This window comes from Haplochromis burtoni, unplaced genomic scaffold, assembly GCF_018398535.1.
Source record: "Haplochromis burtoni strain Fernald_Lab_line unplaced genomic scaffold, NCSU_Asbu1 Contig_48, whole genome shotgun sequence".
Lineage (NCBI taxonomy): Eukaryota > Metazoa > Chordata > Actinopteri > Cichliformes > Cichlidae > Haplochromis > Haplochromis burtoni.
In genome coordinates, this window is record NW_024582409.1 from 1,847,951 (window position 1) to 1,864,507 (window position 16,557).

The following is a 16,557-nucleotide window of genomic DNA, read 5'->3' on the forward strand; positions in this document are numbered from 1 at the left end:
ATATTCAAGTCCAATTATTACATTCAAGTCTACATACAAGTTTTTCGTGGTTCTTTTTTAAAAAAAATACAAAAACATACACAATCATGCTTAAACTATATAGTTAGTGCAAAATAACAATAACAAGTATATATCATTTAGCATCTTATATTCAGTATAAAACACTAAAATCAACTGATAATGTTAACTGCACACAATGATAACCTGATGATGTGACAAGAGACGTGCACATGTTTTTATAAAACATTGATCCACAGTCTGCTTATCAGTTAAGAGTGGGTCACACCAACGTTTCTGGTAGAGCTTCTGGATTTTCTTTTGACATCATCTTCCATATATGCCACCTCTCTTTCTGCCAGTTTGAAGAATCAGGGCCTTTTTCCTCTCCAGGCCCAGTGGCATCTGCTGTATCTACAATCTTGAAGTCAGCGCTCTGCTGGGACTGTTGTGGGATTTGGGGGTCATGCTGAGATTTTAAGAGGGAGGGTATGGAGTGAGAAATATGAGTCTCTCTTAGAGGTCGAGAGCAGTTAAGGGAAGATAAACTGTCAGTCCTGACCTGGAGTAATGGACATTCAGTGCATCCTGTCCTTTGTGCTAAGTTGTCTGAGCTAACAGCTCCCGATTGGCTGCTCATTGCCTGATGTAATAATAACGATTCTGGATGTCTCTGCTCTCTTTGGTCATCAGGACCACTGCTGCAGCGAGTCACCGGAGGGTGTGGCCTGCATTCCGAAACGCCCAATGACATTTGTGTTGCACTGACAGGCAGCTTGTTGTTACCTTGGTGACTGCTCAGCCCCTCGGATGAGCCGTATGAGTCACATTCCGACACGTCTCCAAGGTATCCTGGGAGAAAACATTCATTAGCATCCAGCATTTATTCCATATCCAAAGACCATCTGGAGCAACATGTAAAATGGATTCAGTTACCGGCGATGCCAGTGAAATCCTTTCCGAACAGCTCATGCCAGGTGTCCCAGAAACTGTCAGCTGAGGTCTCTAACAGAAACAAAAGAACTAAGAGGATTACTTTCTTTGCTTTAATGCATATTATCTCAATGCAAAATATGAGAAGGTTAAAGCTATTTCACCTTTTTTAAGCCTCTTTCTGTTTCCTTTTGGCCTTGGCAATGTGACGTTTACAAAGAAATTATCTTAGATATATTAGATACTGGAAGTTATGGAAATGTTTAATGACATGTGACCATCTTGTCTTTTAAAGAGAGAAATAAACGCCTCCTTGGGAGTATTTCAAGCATCAAAATGATCCCATAAAAAATAGAAGTTATCATGTTTTATTATTTGGAAATATACTGTCATGTTTACTGTTTTATGTTCATATTACAAATGTATTCATTATATCTGAACTTTAATGTGACTTTAATGTGACTTTAAGGCACTGTTGGCTAACATAGATGTGGGAGTGAACTCTCAGGAAGAAAATTCCACAGATCTTTCAAGTTACACTTTATACATTAAAACTATTGTTGAAATGAATTTTGTTCACCTTTGTCAGTAGAAAGTGTAGGGGAGGTACTGCCAGAGTTGTCTTTTGATTGGTCTCTGAGTTTGTCCTGTCTGGGAACTTTGTCTGAGAGCAGACTGCCGTCCTCTGTGTATTTAAACCGCGGTCGATCGGACAGGACGGGGGAGTTATTGTCATAGGGGGAAACCTCTCCACTAGATGGCTTGTGTGAGTCACTGGACAAGCGTCTGTCAGTCAGAGAGAACGACTCTTCTGATCTAAGGCTGGGCTCTCTGTGAAGACAAAGCAGACGCAATATATTAATGGATGGATATGTTTGGACAAAAACACTCAATTCTAGAAAAACCTGTGACCACGAGCTATAATGTGTGCTTGATTCTGATCATTTAAGTAGTCATGCATGCGCATAAATGCACAATGAGACAAAAGGCAGAAACTCACGAGCATTGTGAGGCCTTTCTCCGCAGTAAATAATCCACCACATCAGGATCTGTTTCCTGCAAACTCATCAACAACTCATTCTGCAGGTCAGGGGGCACCTAGAAAAAAAGACATAAATTTGGTTTCTCCTTCATCCTCACTCATTGATTTGGTGATTAATCGCATCAGAACGAAACTCTTCTCCATATTAATTAGATGATGCCCCCCAGAAGGGTTTAAAAAAAGCCTACACTGCTCGTTTATAGTGAGTCATTTACCAGATGTTTGCAAGGTGCACTGAGAAAATAATTAATGTAAATACATGTTTGATTGACTTCTACCCTGCTGATTTTCTTGACAGATAATTTTCAGATAGTTTAACTAAAGTGTGACTTGGCTGAGGTTTCAGTTGAAAAACAGAGAATGTAGATAATGAAGATGAGGATCCTGGCATCATCACACCAACAAAACAGAGGCTGGAATCATATTTTATTTGAAGTCGATTTTTATATCTAGTTGGGTGAACTTGCACAAGACACAACAGCAAACACTGACTGACCAAAGAAAACCTTAAGAATGTTTAACATCTTAGTTTGCAGTTAGAGCCCTTACCATAAACAGCGTATCATATGTATCGATCATCTTTTGGACAACGCCGATGATGGCTGCACTCTCCTCTGCACGGGCAAAACTCTCTACTGCAAATTCTTTGTCTGAGTTTTTTTGCTTGTGTAAGAGGTTGGGTCCAAAGACGGTAGCTAAATTAAGCGATGTCATCTTGTTGCCTGTAACCTAAACAAAAAAGAACACAGAGTTCTCATAACATGTTTAAACTACTGAACAAACACATCCTCCAACTAAACTTTCATTATATCAATGTATTTGCACATATTTTGCTTTTGAGTTGATGATTAATAATCATATTGGGATAAGCTGATCACTTTAACTGTCTCGTAATTCTCAAACAAAGTGCTGCATAACATGACATAACAGTGCAAAAACATGAACAATCGCTGGTTCGAGTCCAGGAGGAGTCACAAATTCCCATTAGGATTATGTCAGGATGAGATCTACTGTGAAAAATCTGTCAAATCAAATATGCAGATCCATCTATATCAGGTTTATTGCAGGGAAAATTAGCTGCAATTGAAAAAAAGATGGAAAAAGAAAACACCTGTGGGCATGAAAGCTTTTGCAAGTGATCTACTAATAAGGCACTAAGTTATTCATGCAAACATAGCCGGCTCATCGCAGTAATGACCAACACAAGCTGCCAAGAGCAGAGCAAATTACTGAAGACAGCTTAAGGAGAACGTTTTATATATTTGTAAGAAACTGGTAAGAACTTTGTGGGAATTTGGATGCTGGGCCATCTGCTCTTTGGCTAGCTTTGACAGCTCAGGTGTGGAGAAAAACTGCTTTAATACAACCAAACCTATACGCCTGGAATCTGTAACAGCTGTCCTGTGAGATGTGCAGAATAACAACACAAAACACTGTTTGCCATCAGATCCTGTCTGAATATTAATGGAGTTACCCCTACTGTGTGTATGCACTGCTGAGTAAAGACATGTACAGGCTTTTGTACTCTCTGCAGTTATCACTGTATGGGCTGATCTCTGTGTAGAAATGTGACTTGAAGGACAAAATACTGGAAACTACCTTGTTCACTGTAAAAAGTACGTTTGTTGCCTCTCATACATCACGGTTTGTATCCATCTTGTTTTAGGAAACTATTGTCCCCTTCCACTGCGTGTCCATGTTAAGTTGTGCCCTGTTACACTGAAATACCAGTGTGATTGAGGACAAGAAATATGTGAAGTGCTTTTCTAAACATTCAGTGGGAGGAAACAGCGAAGAGCCAAAGGACAGAGCCAAAGTTCTGCCACCGCACTTACAACTTTGACTAATCCACCCACAGCAATTACGCACTCATTCCGATAACATCTCCTGTTGGCATTTCAAATAAATTAACGTTCCTAGCAGCAACTATCACAGCCACATCAGGCGCAAAATAAGACATGCTTTTTCCCGAGTTAAATAATGGTGTAATTTGCACTAATTTGCCTGCAACAGTCCTTAGTAAATTACATTTGTATGATTCATTTAAATAATCTCCTCCCTAATTTTTTACACTTATTGGCCCTTCCAGTTAGGTTTATTATTTGCCACGCAGTGAAAAGAGCATTTACCAAATTTCATTAAATGATGCTTGCCTCAAGGCGACCGTTGTTGTTGACTGTTGTGAAATAAACTTAATTGAATGATACTTATTCCACCTCAAAACCTATGAAGTTAATGCTTATGTTTTGTTCATCTTCTAAATTCTGAACCATGAGAGGGAAATTTAATCCACAAAATGTGTCCATGTTTTATAGCCACAAAATTGACACTGTGCATATTAAGTAAATCCCAAGAGTAGCTTTTAAAAAGCCAAATGAGGGTTTTGCACAGAACAACAGTAAATCTGGCCCTAAGACAGAAGAGAATGATACCAACGTGCAGTGTTTATGTCCTCACTCAATGGTTATTAAAGAAACCATATTGTCCATAAAGGTGTTGCGTTTTGGTATGTCCCTTCCTTCAAATTAAAAATAAGAGGCCTCAGATGTACTGCATATCTTTTTGACTTCCCTCCGATGGCAGTTGGGATACAATGTATCAGCAGTTTGTCAATGAGATTGTTTTGTGATTTAACATATTTTTTCCTATTCAGCGATAGAATCAACAAGCTATAAAATGTGAGTTCTTGCCAAAAGAGGCAGTTCCTAAGGGTTAAACTCTGGGTGTCTTCTGGGAGCAAAGAAGACAAAATTATTAACTAAATTATCATCACCTCATTGTGTGTTACCTCACACTTATATAAAATTCATCACACAAAAGCTTGTGCTTCTTGGAAGCATTTTAGACTGCTGTAAAAACCGGCCTCTACCTTATGTCCCTCACTGTCCAGGCTGTCTTCAGCATGTGCAGACACAGTGGACAACAAGCTGAGGAGGCGCTGTAGCGTGTCGCTGTTACAGGGAGGAAGCATAAACACCAGGAGCTGGATGGCACTGTCTTGCTCTAAAACATTCAGCACTGTAGAAGAAAAGAACAACAACAACAACAAAAAACACACAGTTAACATTAATTTCAAAGTAATCAGAAGATAGTGGATTGTTTATTGTGTGTGTCTTTTTCTTACACATTGTATTGATGAAGGCTGTATAAAGTTCTTTTGTCAGCAGTGACTCAGGCATGTCTCTTAAGAATTCTTTAAACAATGCAGCTACATCATGGACGCTGTGCTCTTCATCCATGTAAACCTCCCATCCCTGGTCGAATTCCTCACGAAGCTGGGTGAAATATTGTGACAACTGATATGGTTAAAAGGTTACCCGTGGATAAAGTGCAGAGGTGTTAAAAAGCTAAGCTGACGTCTTACTTGTCGTACTCGCTTCTTGGAACTCCCAACACGAAAAATTCCAATTGTCTGTAGGGCTAAACAAAGACAAAGATGCTCCTTTACTTCCAAGGCATTTGCATCGCAAGACAATGAACATTTAACCAAGTGTTTAAGGGGATATTCTGTACATTTTGCATCCATCCATTTTCTTCTGCTGGGGCTGGAGCCTATCCCAGCTGCCATAGGGTGAGAGCTAGGGTACATCCTGGACAGGCCCCCAATCTTTCGCAGGTCCAACACAAAGAGACAGACAACCATTCACACCTAAGGCCAATTTCAAATGACCAATTAGCCTAGCCCCACTAACTACATGTTTCTGAAGTGTGGGAGGAAGCCAGAGTGTCCAGAGAGAACGCACACAGACATTGAGGGGAACACACAAATTCCACACAGACCCCAGCCAGATGGTGGATTAGAACCCAGGACCTTCTTCTGTGAGGTGCATTACTGTACATTTTATAGAATTTAATTTGGTATTCTGCACTGTGTTTATGTACCTTTACTTGTGCACTACGTACCGTATTTTTCCAGGTGCTGGCAGCACTGGTCCACTATCTTGGGCACCTGTCTGTAAATAGGGTTAAGGCTGAGCTTTTCGTCATGGTGCTTCTTCGTGTTGCCAGCTGCCTCTTCTGGCAGAGACAGCTGGAGTGCCTCCAAGAGCCGAGACTGGTTGTCATCAAGGTCAGTGATGCAATCCACAGACACTCCGCCCTGTTAAGCAGATGGGTGACAGTATAATGACTGGAAAAGCAATTGATCATATGCTGTGAATGGCCACATCATCAGCCTCCGGGGGAACATCTAAAAAGGTCACAAATTCTCAAAGAAATCTCGAGTGCAAGCATAATCAGACAAATAACTTGTTATTCTACATCAGTGTATGTAAGGTTTGTTGACAGGGAAGCCTACCCGTCTGCGTGTCCGTGGGGCTATGTCTGGTGTGCTGGGCAGTGGTGATTCATTAAGGGTCTCAGAAGTGGAGCTCAGTGACGAGTTGCTGCTGGAGAGCTCTTTGTTAGCCCTTTTGTAGCTAGATGTAAGATGAAGGAAGGATAGCATCAATTCAGTGGGGTCACTGTGCTCTTCCCGCGGGTGATCGTGCCGCAGCTTGTGCATGCGGTCGTTGGATATGACATGCGACAGTGGTATGCCAAACGCCTGTGGCGTGGTGTCTATGTGAGGGGGGAAGAGCAAGACAGCGAGACTTAAAGTTCACATATAAGTCAACAGAAAGCTTCTCTTTAGATGTGTCAATCACGGCAGCGTATTATCCATTTTACTCTCTGGATTAGTTTCCGTAGAAAGCATTTAATATATATTTTTTTTAATAAATCCTGCTCAAGATAAATGCCAAGAACACTGTTCTACAGCCACACTTAATATTCAGAGTGAGGGAGCACATACTTTCCCAAGTGCTTTTGTAAACAAAAAGGGAAAAGAGGAAAGAGGGGGCTGGGCATGCCTGAGGATAGGCTGTAACGAACAAGCCACCACTTAAGATTGTTTTAGTTATTTCCCTCGACTGCCTGTCTGACAGAGAACATCACTTTCCTGTTGGATTGTTGCAGCGGGCGGGGCAGCGTGGTGGTTGGAGATCACAGCCCTCTCTGTACTGATTTTGATCGCTCAGTGCTCCGTGGGTATAAAAAGCTGAGATTGTCGGCTTCAGTGAGTCGATACAGCTTCAGCCAAAAGGGATAAAAGAGTATTTTTTAAAATGTCACAGGCTGACTAGACTAGAAACTGGAAGGGAATGAAAGTCTTACAAGACTCAGTGGTTCTCCTACAGACCTAAAAGATAGCTGTGTTTATCTTTAAGAAGTGCTTGAAAGCACCCAAGTTCCTGCTATGCTGCCATTACTTCATGTTGTAAATAGAAAATTGGGAGAAAACTACCCTTTAAAGCACCAGAATTAAGACTATATCCTGATCATGTTACCTTTGTCTTTACTCTTCTCTTTAGATAATGAATCCAACTTCCTCCTGAGTGTCTTCTTGTGCTTGTGGCCATCTAAAAAAGAGTCACAGGTAAAAAAAAACAAAACAGAGGTCTAGATAATATGTTTCTGTTTATGTCTGCTCCACTTGATATTCTCAGGGTCACTACACAAAAGAGCTAAGAAACAAACTATATAAAAAATGTCAAGATAATGACATGCAAAGCAAATCTTAATTCACCGTGAATTTACAGGACTGTTCCTTTTCAGAAAACAGCACATTTTTCACATGTACTCTATTTATGGCGTTTTCAAAGCACTACAGACTCCAGGGACGATTTTGAAACAAGAAAAACCAAGACAGCTCACCAGAAAATAAACAGTTTTTAAAAGCTTTCTTTATAGAGGGCAGCAGTAGTGGAATCCAGAAATGATTCAGCCTATTACTGGAGAACGTAGATGAGCTCACGTCATTAAACCAATGAGTTTATGAGTATGACGCCCTTACACAACAAAAAGGAGAAAAAGGAGAGAGGAACATTTCCCATCTGTTGCTCAGCATGTGTTTTTTCAGAAAGTTTCTTGCCTGAAACAGAATAACAACTTGGGAGACAAGAAGAGGCCTGTAATTGTGTGTGTGTCTGTGTGTGGTAATACATTTAGGGATGGTGATGTGGCAGCCCAGGTCATGACACCGAAGCAATCGCTTGAAGGCCACATCCTGGAGACGAACCCTCTCCAATTCTGAGAGGCTTTGCAGGGGGACGGGCTTGAGGCCAACAGTGCCTCCTGACAAGCTGTTCCAAGTGAAGTCACCCTGAGGGCAAACACAAACATGCAGGTTTTAAAAGCACATCAGACAATTACATCCATAATTTGTGTCATATGTTCATGACCTGTCACACTCTCTGCAGATGGCAGTGTGCATCAACTGGCAAACACTTGCAGTTCTGCTTCACTTGGCTGCTGAAAATCATCAAAACTGTTTCCCACGAGGGAAACTGACAGACTGCACGGGAGAAACAGGTTGCAATGTGCAAATGTTATTCATTTCTTGTTGTGATTGTATTAAACACTTTATGTAATCCATCGCAAATGTTTTTTCTGCATGTCGAAACAAGAATTATGAGGTGTTGACATTAGTGATGCTAATGTGAGGCCTTTTGACCGTATGCCTCCACCATACAGTGTAGTTACAGATTGCATCCATATCTGTCCAGGCACACATGCAGTCATGTGAAAAAGAAAGTGTTCACAAGACTATGCATTCCTGTGAAAGAAAAAACCACTACACTCCATCTTTCAATAGCATGCACCGTTAGCAGCAATAACTTGAATTATTCATTTTCTATATGACTTTATAGTCTTTTACATCACTTTGGAGGAATTCTGGCCCACTATCCTGTACAACGGTGCAGTTCATTGAGGTTTGCAGACATTGTTCCAAAGTCTGGCCAATGCAACACCTGGCCCAACTTTTCTTTTTCAATCTTTCTGTTGCAAATTGCTGCTGTGATTTTGGATCGTTGTCCTGTTGTATGACTCAATTTTGGCCTAGCTGTAGCTGTCGGACAGACTGAGGACAGAGCACCCCTCCATCACTGTGCTTAACAGCTGGTATGAGGTGTTTGTTCTGATATGCTGTGTTTGGTTTTCGTCAAACATCTTCACTTAGGTCTTGCCTGACAAAAGGAGATTGTTACAGAGCTCCTGCGGTCTGTTCAAATGCAACTTTGCAAAGATAAGCCGTGCTGCCAAGTTTTTTTTTAGGGAGAAGAGGGTTTCTCCTGGCAACACCTTCCAAACAAGCCGTGTTTGTTCAGTCTTTTCCTAAATGCACTGTCATGAACTATAACATTTAGCATGCTAATTGAGGCCTGTAAAGACTGACATGTAGCTCTTAGTTTTTTTTCCTCCAATTTCTTTGACTCTCTGAGTCTGACTTTGGATAAATTTGCTGGGACTTCCACTTCTGTGAAGATTGCGGCATTGCGCCAATTACACCAGACCAACAAAAACCTTAAAAACTTAGGCTTTAATAGGGGTGGTCACACTTGCTGATGACAAATTAATCAAGTGCATGTGATTATCATCATCTACTTGGTGTAGAAGCAGTACTAAGTACTCAGTTTTTCACAGAACTACAGAGTCCTTTCTTTTTCATATAACTGCCATATATGTATCATCAAAGATTAGACTCACGAGTTCATTGTGGGACTAAAACTGAAACACAATCACTCTTTCTGTTAACAAGTGATAGTGCTTGAAACATGTATTAATGTCATTATGACCTTTGACTACCATGTAATAGTCAGCTGGGGCCAAGTAAATGTTTTTTCCCAAATTAAAAATAAACAAATAAATAAAAGCCTCATGGCATAACTGCTTTTACCTGAATGAAACAAACTGACATATGGATTTGTGCAACACCTAAAAACACGCTGCCATAGGGCACAGCTGCTGGAGACCAAACAAAAAGCAAAAGCTTAACTAGATCAGCTGAACATCAATACTGACTGTGCAATAATAGCTCCCCTTAAATGTGAAATGCATCATCTTAATTTCTTTTTAGCTCAATTTAGTATAGTGTGTGATGGTGTGTACAGTTTTAGCAGGTGCTTGTCTATCGTCTAAAAAGCCATTTCACAAAAAACGCTTCATTAGTAAACACTGTTACAGATATTCTAAAGGTCTTATACTGGAGTAGTGACAAGGAAAATAATCTGATCTGAAATCCTCAACCTCTGAGCATCTCCATCCCAGAGATTACCCTGCTTTGATCCAGTACAGTCAAGCCAGTCATATGAGCCATTTTCCAAAGAAGCTTAGTAACTCATTATCGGGATAAGGCTTACACTAAAGTGGCTCACTCCCATTAAATGAGAATTAGGGCTGTGTAACAGTAGCATACCATTATCTAGCACACATACAGTATGACAATGGGCAGTATAAAAGCGGTGAAAAAGTTTAAGACGCAGGCATTTTTTCAGAGAGGCATCTGACTAAGTCTTAATTCATTCACCAGCATGACACCGAGCCCAAACCTTTAGCCACAGTCATAATCTATCCTCAGTGACAAGAAGAACAACGAGTCCTGCAACAGATCGCCTGGGCCACACAGACTCTCTTGATCCCAACATCATAGAGTCAGTCTAGGATTATATCAAGAGACAGAAGCAATGCAGACAGCCTAAAACCGCAGGAGAAGTGTGGGAAGTTCCCCAGCATGCTGGAACAACCTACTTGCCAAGTACTTAAAAAAAACAGTGCTTAAGTGTACCAACTAGAATTGGAACAGTTTTAGATATCCTCTTCTTTACAGCACATAATCTTGCATAATTCTAACTGATAAAAAATATCAATTTATGGAACTACTATAGAAAGAAGCTGTTCTTTAGCATCTAATCATTTTGTAATGCACGGGCAAATAATATTCTATGACAAACATATTTTCTTTACTGTGCAAAGAAAGGTAGTCAATAACCTGTATTTGGCATGTATCACAATAGATTTGTGACTCTTTTCTGCTGCCAGCTTTAAATGCTAGATGCACGTTCAGTCTCGCTTTTAATGTGATAAGCTTGGATTTATTTATTTTTTTTGTGTACAACTATATTCCATTTACAAATGTATGATTAGTGATTCCTATAATCATTACTTGCCATTTACAATAGTTCTGATCAATTGTATATAATATATACATGAAAATAAAGGGCTTTTCTTTCAAGGGGGCAATGAGCAGGAGATACTTTTGCCCTGTGGCAGCCGGGATAGACTCCAGATCATTCACAACCCTAAGATGGATGAGTGGTTAGGAAATGGAAGGATAAATAAATATTATCTTAGCTGTCTGCATTTTACAAACCTTTTTGGCCATTGGACAGAAACTACACACTTAAAACTTTAATGCCCAGGTCACAAAACCATATGCGCGATCAACATAATTAACATTGCAGTTGCATAAATGCCACGAGTAAGTCACATTTGCAGTTATGTCACTTTGTTCACACATTCCTCTTTTGTGACTGTATGGGAGTGGAAACGCACTCCATGTATCTGATGTGATGGTGAGCTGGGTTCCCACAGTCTCTCCCAGTTGTTACAGTACTCAAAAACAAAGAGCCACTTATTTGCTTTGCGCAGTTCCAAGCACCGTCCTCTTTTATGCAATATCTCTTAGCCAATAGGTTCAATTCTGTCATGTCCAAACATGAACAGATTTCATTCAGTGCTTTTTTATATCATTAACAGGTTGTGACAATTACTGCCTTTTGTAGTAGCCTTTTGTAATTTTTCAAATTAGTCAGATTATAGTGACCTCAGAGCTAAAAAGCTGTTTTAAGATGCTACAGAAGCTGTCATCATAAAGGTGGAATTACCGTTTGCTCATGTTTGTCCCTGATGGGGCATCATCCTCAATTTACTGGTACGTTAATATCAAGTGATTAAGTTAATCCATTTATGCTCTTATAGCAACTGATCTGAATATCTATTTAAATTTGAAACACTCCAGCTTCACTGATACACAGCTCTCAAATACAGGTGCACCCGGTTGTGCAGGACCTAAATTTAAGTCAAAGCCTTGCTGAAACACAATAGCGCTTCCTCGAATACAATGAGAGGAAATGTGCAAGGTAGTTCATACAATATGGCTAGATTGAAAGCTCAGATTACACCAATCAACCACCCTTAAACAAAATCCAGAGGGGTGATGAATATTCTTTAGTGCTCAGGAAGCCATTGAATGGGGCATTACAGGAAGAGCTTTCTATGGAGCCCTTACACTGTGTCAACATTATTTGCTGGAGAGTTGTACAGTGAATTCTGCATTAGATTTGAATAAGCAATGAAACAACTACATTCAACACTGGTATACAGATTTTTGCACGCAAGGGTGGATGTCAGCTGTTATTTCCCTTTGTGTTTGTAGTTTTTTTTGCAACCATTATTAAACCTCCATTATTGAAAAACGAAACAACCAAACAAAAAAATACATTTATTTAGAGGACTGAGCCATCATAACATAAGGCTAATAATATTGACGCATAATGTATGCTGAGTAAAAGTGCAGGTGCATGAGTGGAAATATTGTGATGCTACCTCTATTAAAATCGTACGGATCAAAAGCGTTAAAGTCTGTCGGGCATAAGCGCACGTCCTGAGTTTATGTCATTACACTAATGCCTGCAAATGTACTCTGCAAACTGTTTAGGAAACATTCAGAGCGTCAACAGCTCAGATCGCTAACTTTCTGAAACATTACTCACAGCGTAAGTGATGCTTCGCTCCAGATCCCCCATCACAAAGTCTCCGCGGACGAGAAGTGACCCTTCAACTGCGCTCAGAGCCCATTAGTGCCAAATTAACCGATTTCACACCATCGTCCCTGATACAAGCAACCCACATGTTTACAGCCAGCACTGCCCGGCCTCACGTCTATCGGCAAGTGACACAAGTTCTGGGTACGATTTACATTGCTACAAGCCTCATAAATAAAGTTAGGCCTGGCAGGGAGGGGGCGACAGGAAGAGTCAGCTCTCTTTGTGTCAAGTAAACAAACGAATCCCAAAGCACAGAAGCGCATACCTGCAGGTACATCAGAAGCACGCACGGTTAGCCAGTTTGTCGCTTTGCGCGATACTTCAGAAGTGTCAATCATTCTTAGAACTACATTACCCAAAAGGCCGTGCCAGGCACTGTTGCTACTGAGAAGTTTGGGAACCCAATTCTAATAAAATAGATAAGTAAATGAATTTAAAAAGCAAGTAAAGAGTATATTAAAGTATAATAATACTTTAATACTTCGTTCTTTTACTTTACTGGGCATTTTGCTAGCTGGGATATGCTCTAGACCTATTGGTATATTAATAATATGCCATTTTGCTTGGTGCACAGTGCTGCAACCTTTGGCTTGGTGAGTTCACGTTTCCTATATCATGTAAGCTTTACACTAGCCGTTTGCCAGAGAACATTAACGCTAGAGTTAAATAGCTTGAAAATAAGGGCTAGACTGTTAAATCCAGCAGACAGCTGTGCTCACTGCAGATATAGGCTTCATCTGTATCTGCACTCAATATGAGTCTTTTATAAAGGCATCAACCCCACCCACAATCCTGAATTGCACAAGTAGTTGAGAAAATGAATTCATGGAAAAATGTAACCCTACAGTCCCTTGACTCATGTCCTCAGGAGCTGGGTTGAGGTACTCACTTCACTAGAACTGGGTCATCATTAGTGTTGCTTCGGACGTCTCCACTTTTACCTGCTACTGTATGATAAGTCAAAACTGTAGCAGCTCCTTAGGTGAAACCCGTCCACACTGACATAACATGACAGCAGCTGGCACAGTCTACCGTCGACATAGTGCTGAAATTAAAGCTTCTGAATTGTGTCTGCAGAACTTGGTAGTCAGAATAAAGGGCCAGCAGCTACAGAGATGAAAAGCATGTGAACAGTTTTCGGTTATTAGGTGTGATATGATCTCCCGAAAACACAAGTATTTATTACTATTAACACAGTAATGTTCTGATGTTAATACACTTAAAGAATTAACATGCTGAGCTTCAACTCATAAACAGCCACTGTGATTTTGTCCTGTAAAATTAATGTAATTTCCATGTGGGTGATGCCAAGCTGTTATGGCCCACAGGCAACAAAGCAGTCCTCCAATGTACCACACCTTTGTAGTACCCATACACTTCAACGTCAACATGTCTGTTCACTGATTTGTTCGCAACGGAGAGTGATGAAAAGAGATGTTAACAACATCTACTTAAATGAGCATTCTGCTTTGCGTCTTTGGAGTAATCTTACATAAATGCTCACTTCTACCAAGAATAGCCACAGTACTTAATTTTCTCTACTTACAGACAATTGTGAGTTAATGAATATTTAACTTTGAAATTACTTTATAATCCCAGCTTTACGCAAGTCAACAAATCTAAGCTCTCCTTTCTGGAAAGCAGAGGCTTCTTGCGAGAAGCAAACTCAAAATATTTGAGTGTTTTAGACAAAGTTTCATTCTCATCTGCAATTCCAAACTTTTTCCAATCTACAGGTTTGCTTAGTTCAATTACTTCTTCCACAGGAACAATAAAGCGAGGCTTAAAACCTGTAGATCTCTTTGTACTAGAGTCATGCCTCAAATTTCTTTTTCTTGTTTATTTTTCTTCCACATCTTCTTGTAAAGTGCGCTGAGACTTATTCTCTGGAAATGAGTTTTCTTAATGCTTTGGGATGATAAACAGGAAGCAGCACGCCAGACAGACACAACACATTTTGATAGCAATGTTGGGTGGAGAAATCCTCCATCACTTTGAGAGCTCTTCGGACAGCTTAGCAGTAATAACTGAATCACCGGCAAGCTCTTCCACAAAACTTGAGAAACAGCTGAGATCAATCGAATTTACTCTAAAACGAATATCATAGTAGCAGGTTAGTCATTAAAGTGCTAAAAAATAAACAGATAGACGAACGCTGTGTGTGCGTGCTCATGTGTTAATTAAGCAACTGTTTATTGTGCACGCCACATTAGGTAGTTTCGGAAAAAGACGTGAATACAGGGATTCACAATTAAAAAGGGTGGTTTCTGATATTTTGTTACACTGTTTTTAACAGATATAACCAATAATAATACATTTAAAGGCTTTTTTCATATCCACTGGAACATATTTTGACTGATAATCATACTGTCATATCATTGGGAACACAACAGCTGGAACAGCTGGAATTTTTACCCCACTACAATACGGTTCCTATTAAGTTAATGCAACAACAGTCAAAGTTTACGAGCTAATTTTCAGAAACCACATGTTCCTGTTGAAAGCGCAACGCTTACGTGCACACTGAAAGATTACGACAATTTGGTGAGACACCTCGTACTCAGTTGTGAGTCACAAACGTGACTCAAAAGGGCACTTTATGCGCTCTAACTGCAGTCATGCTTTCAGCGCTATTGTTAGTTCTATATTTTCTAACTTCAGTGTTCTGAAAACAAGCTTGATTTCACTTTAAATATGCCTCCTCCAGCGTTTAATAAAGTTAATTCCTTTTAGTGAGATTCGAGAGTGCAGTTTTGAGTTTCCTGCAAGCTCTTTTTCTTTTCTTTTTTTCCCCCTTCAGGCCATCTCTGTGCTGTGATGCTTAGAGGAATGCAGATGACGCCAAAGCTGCACTGTTTCTTTTTCTACATGAAACAATATACCCAGCGCGCAGGGCTCCATTCTGATGTGTTTTGAGGCTCATTGTGATTTCTCATTTTCAACTTTGATGCCGCAAACACTGCAGTTTTAGAAAGCTTGAAAATTGCTTGCATGCTTGGTGGCTTGTGAATTGAGGCTCTATGTCAGTATCTATAGATAAATAATGATGCAAAAGGCCTGAATAGATTAAGAAGCTCTCTGGTCATCAGAAACAAATTTGCTTTAATGTTGTTGACAAAATCTATCAACCTATATATTCAGCCTCCTCCTACTTGGCATGAAGTTAATAAATAATGTGACCCAATAGCCATGCTGCTTAAGCAAATGACGGACTAATGATCTTGTGTATGAACAGTGCAAGTATGAAAGTTGATAACAGTATAATTGCATACATTTTGTAAAATATATACTAATAAGTAACTAATTAATTCAAGATGAGTGTGGATATCATTTGGAGATTATCTCCTAACAAGCCCTAATCATCGTTCCAGTGATTAATATCCTCATTTCTTCACTACATTACTCCTGCAAAATGATGCATGGCTCCCTCTAAAGGCTTGATAAGCAATAACCCAGTTATAACACTGCCATTTACCATGTTAGATCTAATTTATAGCTGGATATCTAATCTGGCTCTATTGAGTCATTCAAGTTTTCAAACGCTCTGTGACTTTCCATGTGAACGATATTAAAACTGAGTGCCAAAAAAGATACTTAATGATTTCAAATATGCAGTTTTTCACATCACTGATTTAAAAGTCAGGAAACATTTTTCAGATATCTCCAGTCCAATTGCAGCCAGTAAAAGGCAAAATAAAAAACAGCTCAAATGGACGCTTACCATGACTGCCACTGAGTCTACGTACTTATAAGGACATGAGAAAGAACCAACACACTCATATCAAAAAGTTACAGACTTAGCGTTGGGCAGTCATACCAACTGTCATGATATTGAAGCGCTGAGCACACTTTAGATTTTTATTAAATTATTAAATTATTTAATAATTGGACCATGCTGTTCTCATTGGCACTCTTGAGCACCATACACAGATCAGAACT

At 39.8% G+C, this 16,557-nt stretch overlaps 1 protein-coding gene across 2 annotated transcripts in view; it reads right to left on the reverse strand.

Moving 5' to 3' along the window:
- Window positions 1-280: 280 nt before the first annotated feature.
- The window catches only part of LOC102289366 (rho GTPase-activating protein 6), an 18,912-nt gene continuing 2,635 nt past the window's right edge, over window positions 281-16,557 (reverse strand). The window contains exons 1-13 of one of the 2 annotated variants that reach the window (XM_005921383.3): window positions 12,565-16,478; window positions 7,955-8,114; window positions 7,300-7,371; window positions 6,270-6,532; window positions 5,876-6,071; window positions 5,337-5,392; window positions 5,097-5,247; window positions 4,842-4,990; window positions 2,522-2,701; window positions 1,931-2,028; window positions 1,511-1,761; window positions 934-1,002; window positions 281-849 (exon numbers count right to left, since the gene is read on the reverse strand). In XM_005921383.3, coding sequence (XP_005921445.1) covers window positions 281-849; window positions 934-1,002; window positions 1,511-1,761; window positions 1,931-2,028; window positions 2,522-2,701; window positions 4,842-4,990; window positions 5,097-5,247; window positions 5,337-5,392; window positions 5,876-6,071; window positions 6,270-6,532; window positions 7,300-7,371; window positions 7,955-8,114; window positions 12,565-12,597 — 2,247 coding nt within the window. In that variant the 5' untranslated portion in view covers window positions 12,598-16,478. Of the gene's footprint in view, window positions 850-933; window positions 1,003-1,510; window positions 1,762-1,930; window positions 2,029-2,521; window positions 2,702-4,841; window positions 4,991-5,096; window positions 5,248-5,336; window positions 5,393-5,875; window positions 6,072-6,269; window positions 6,533-7,299; window positions 7,372-7,954; window positions 8,115-12,564; window positions 16,479-16,557 lie in introns of those variants that run through there. The other variant, XM_005921382.3, reaches the window with a different exon arrangement.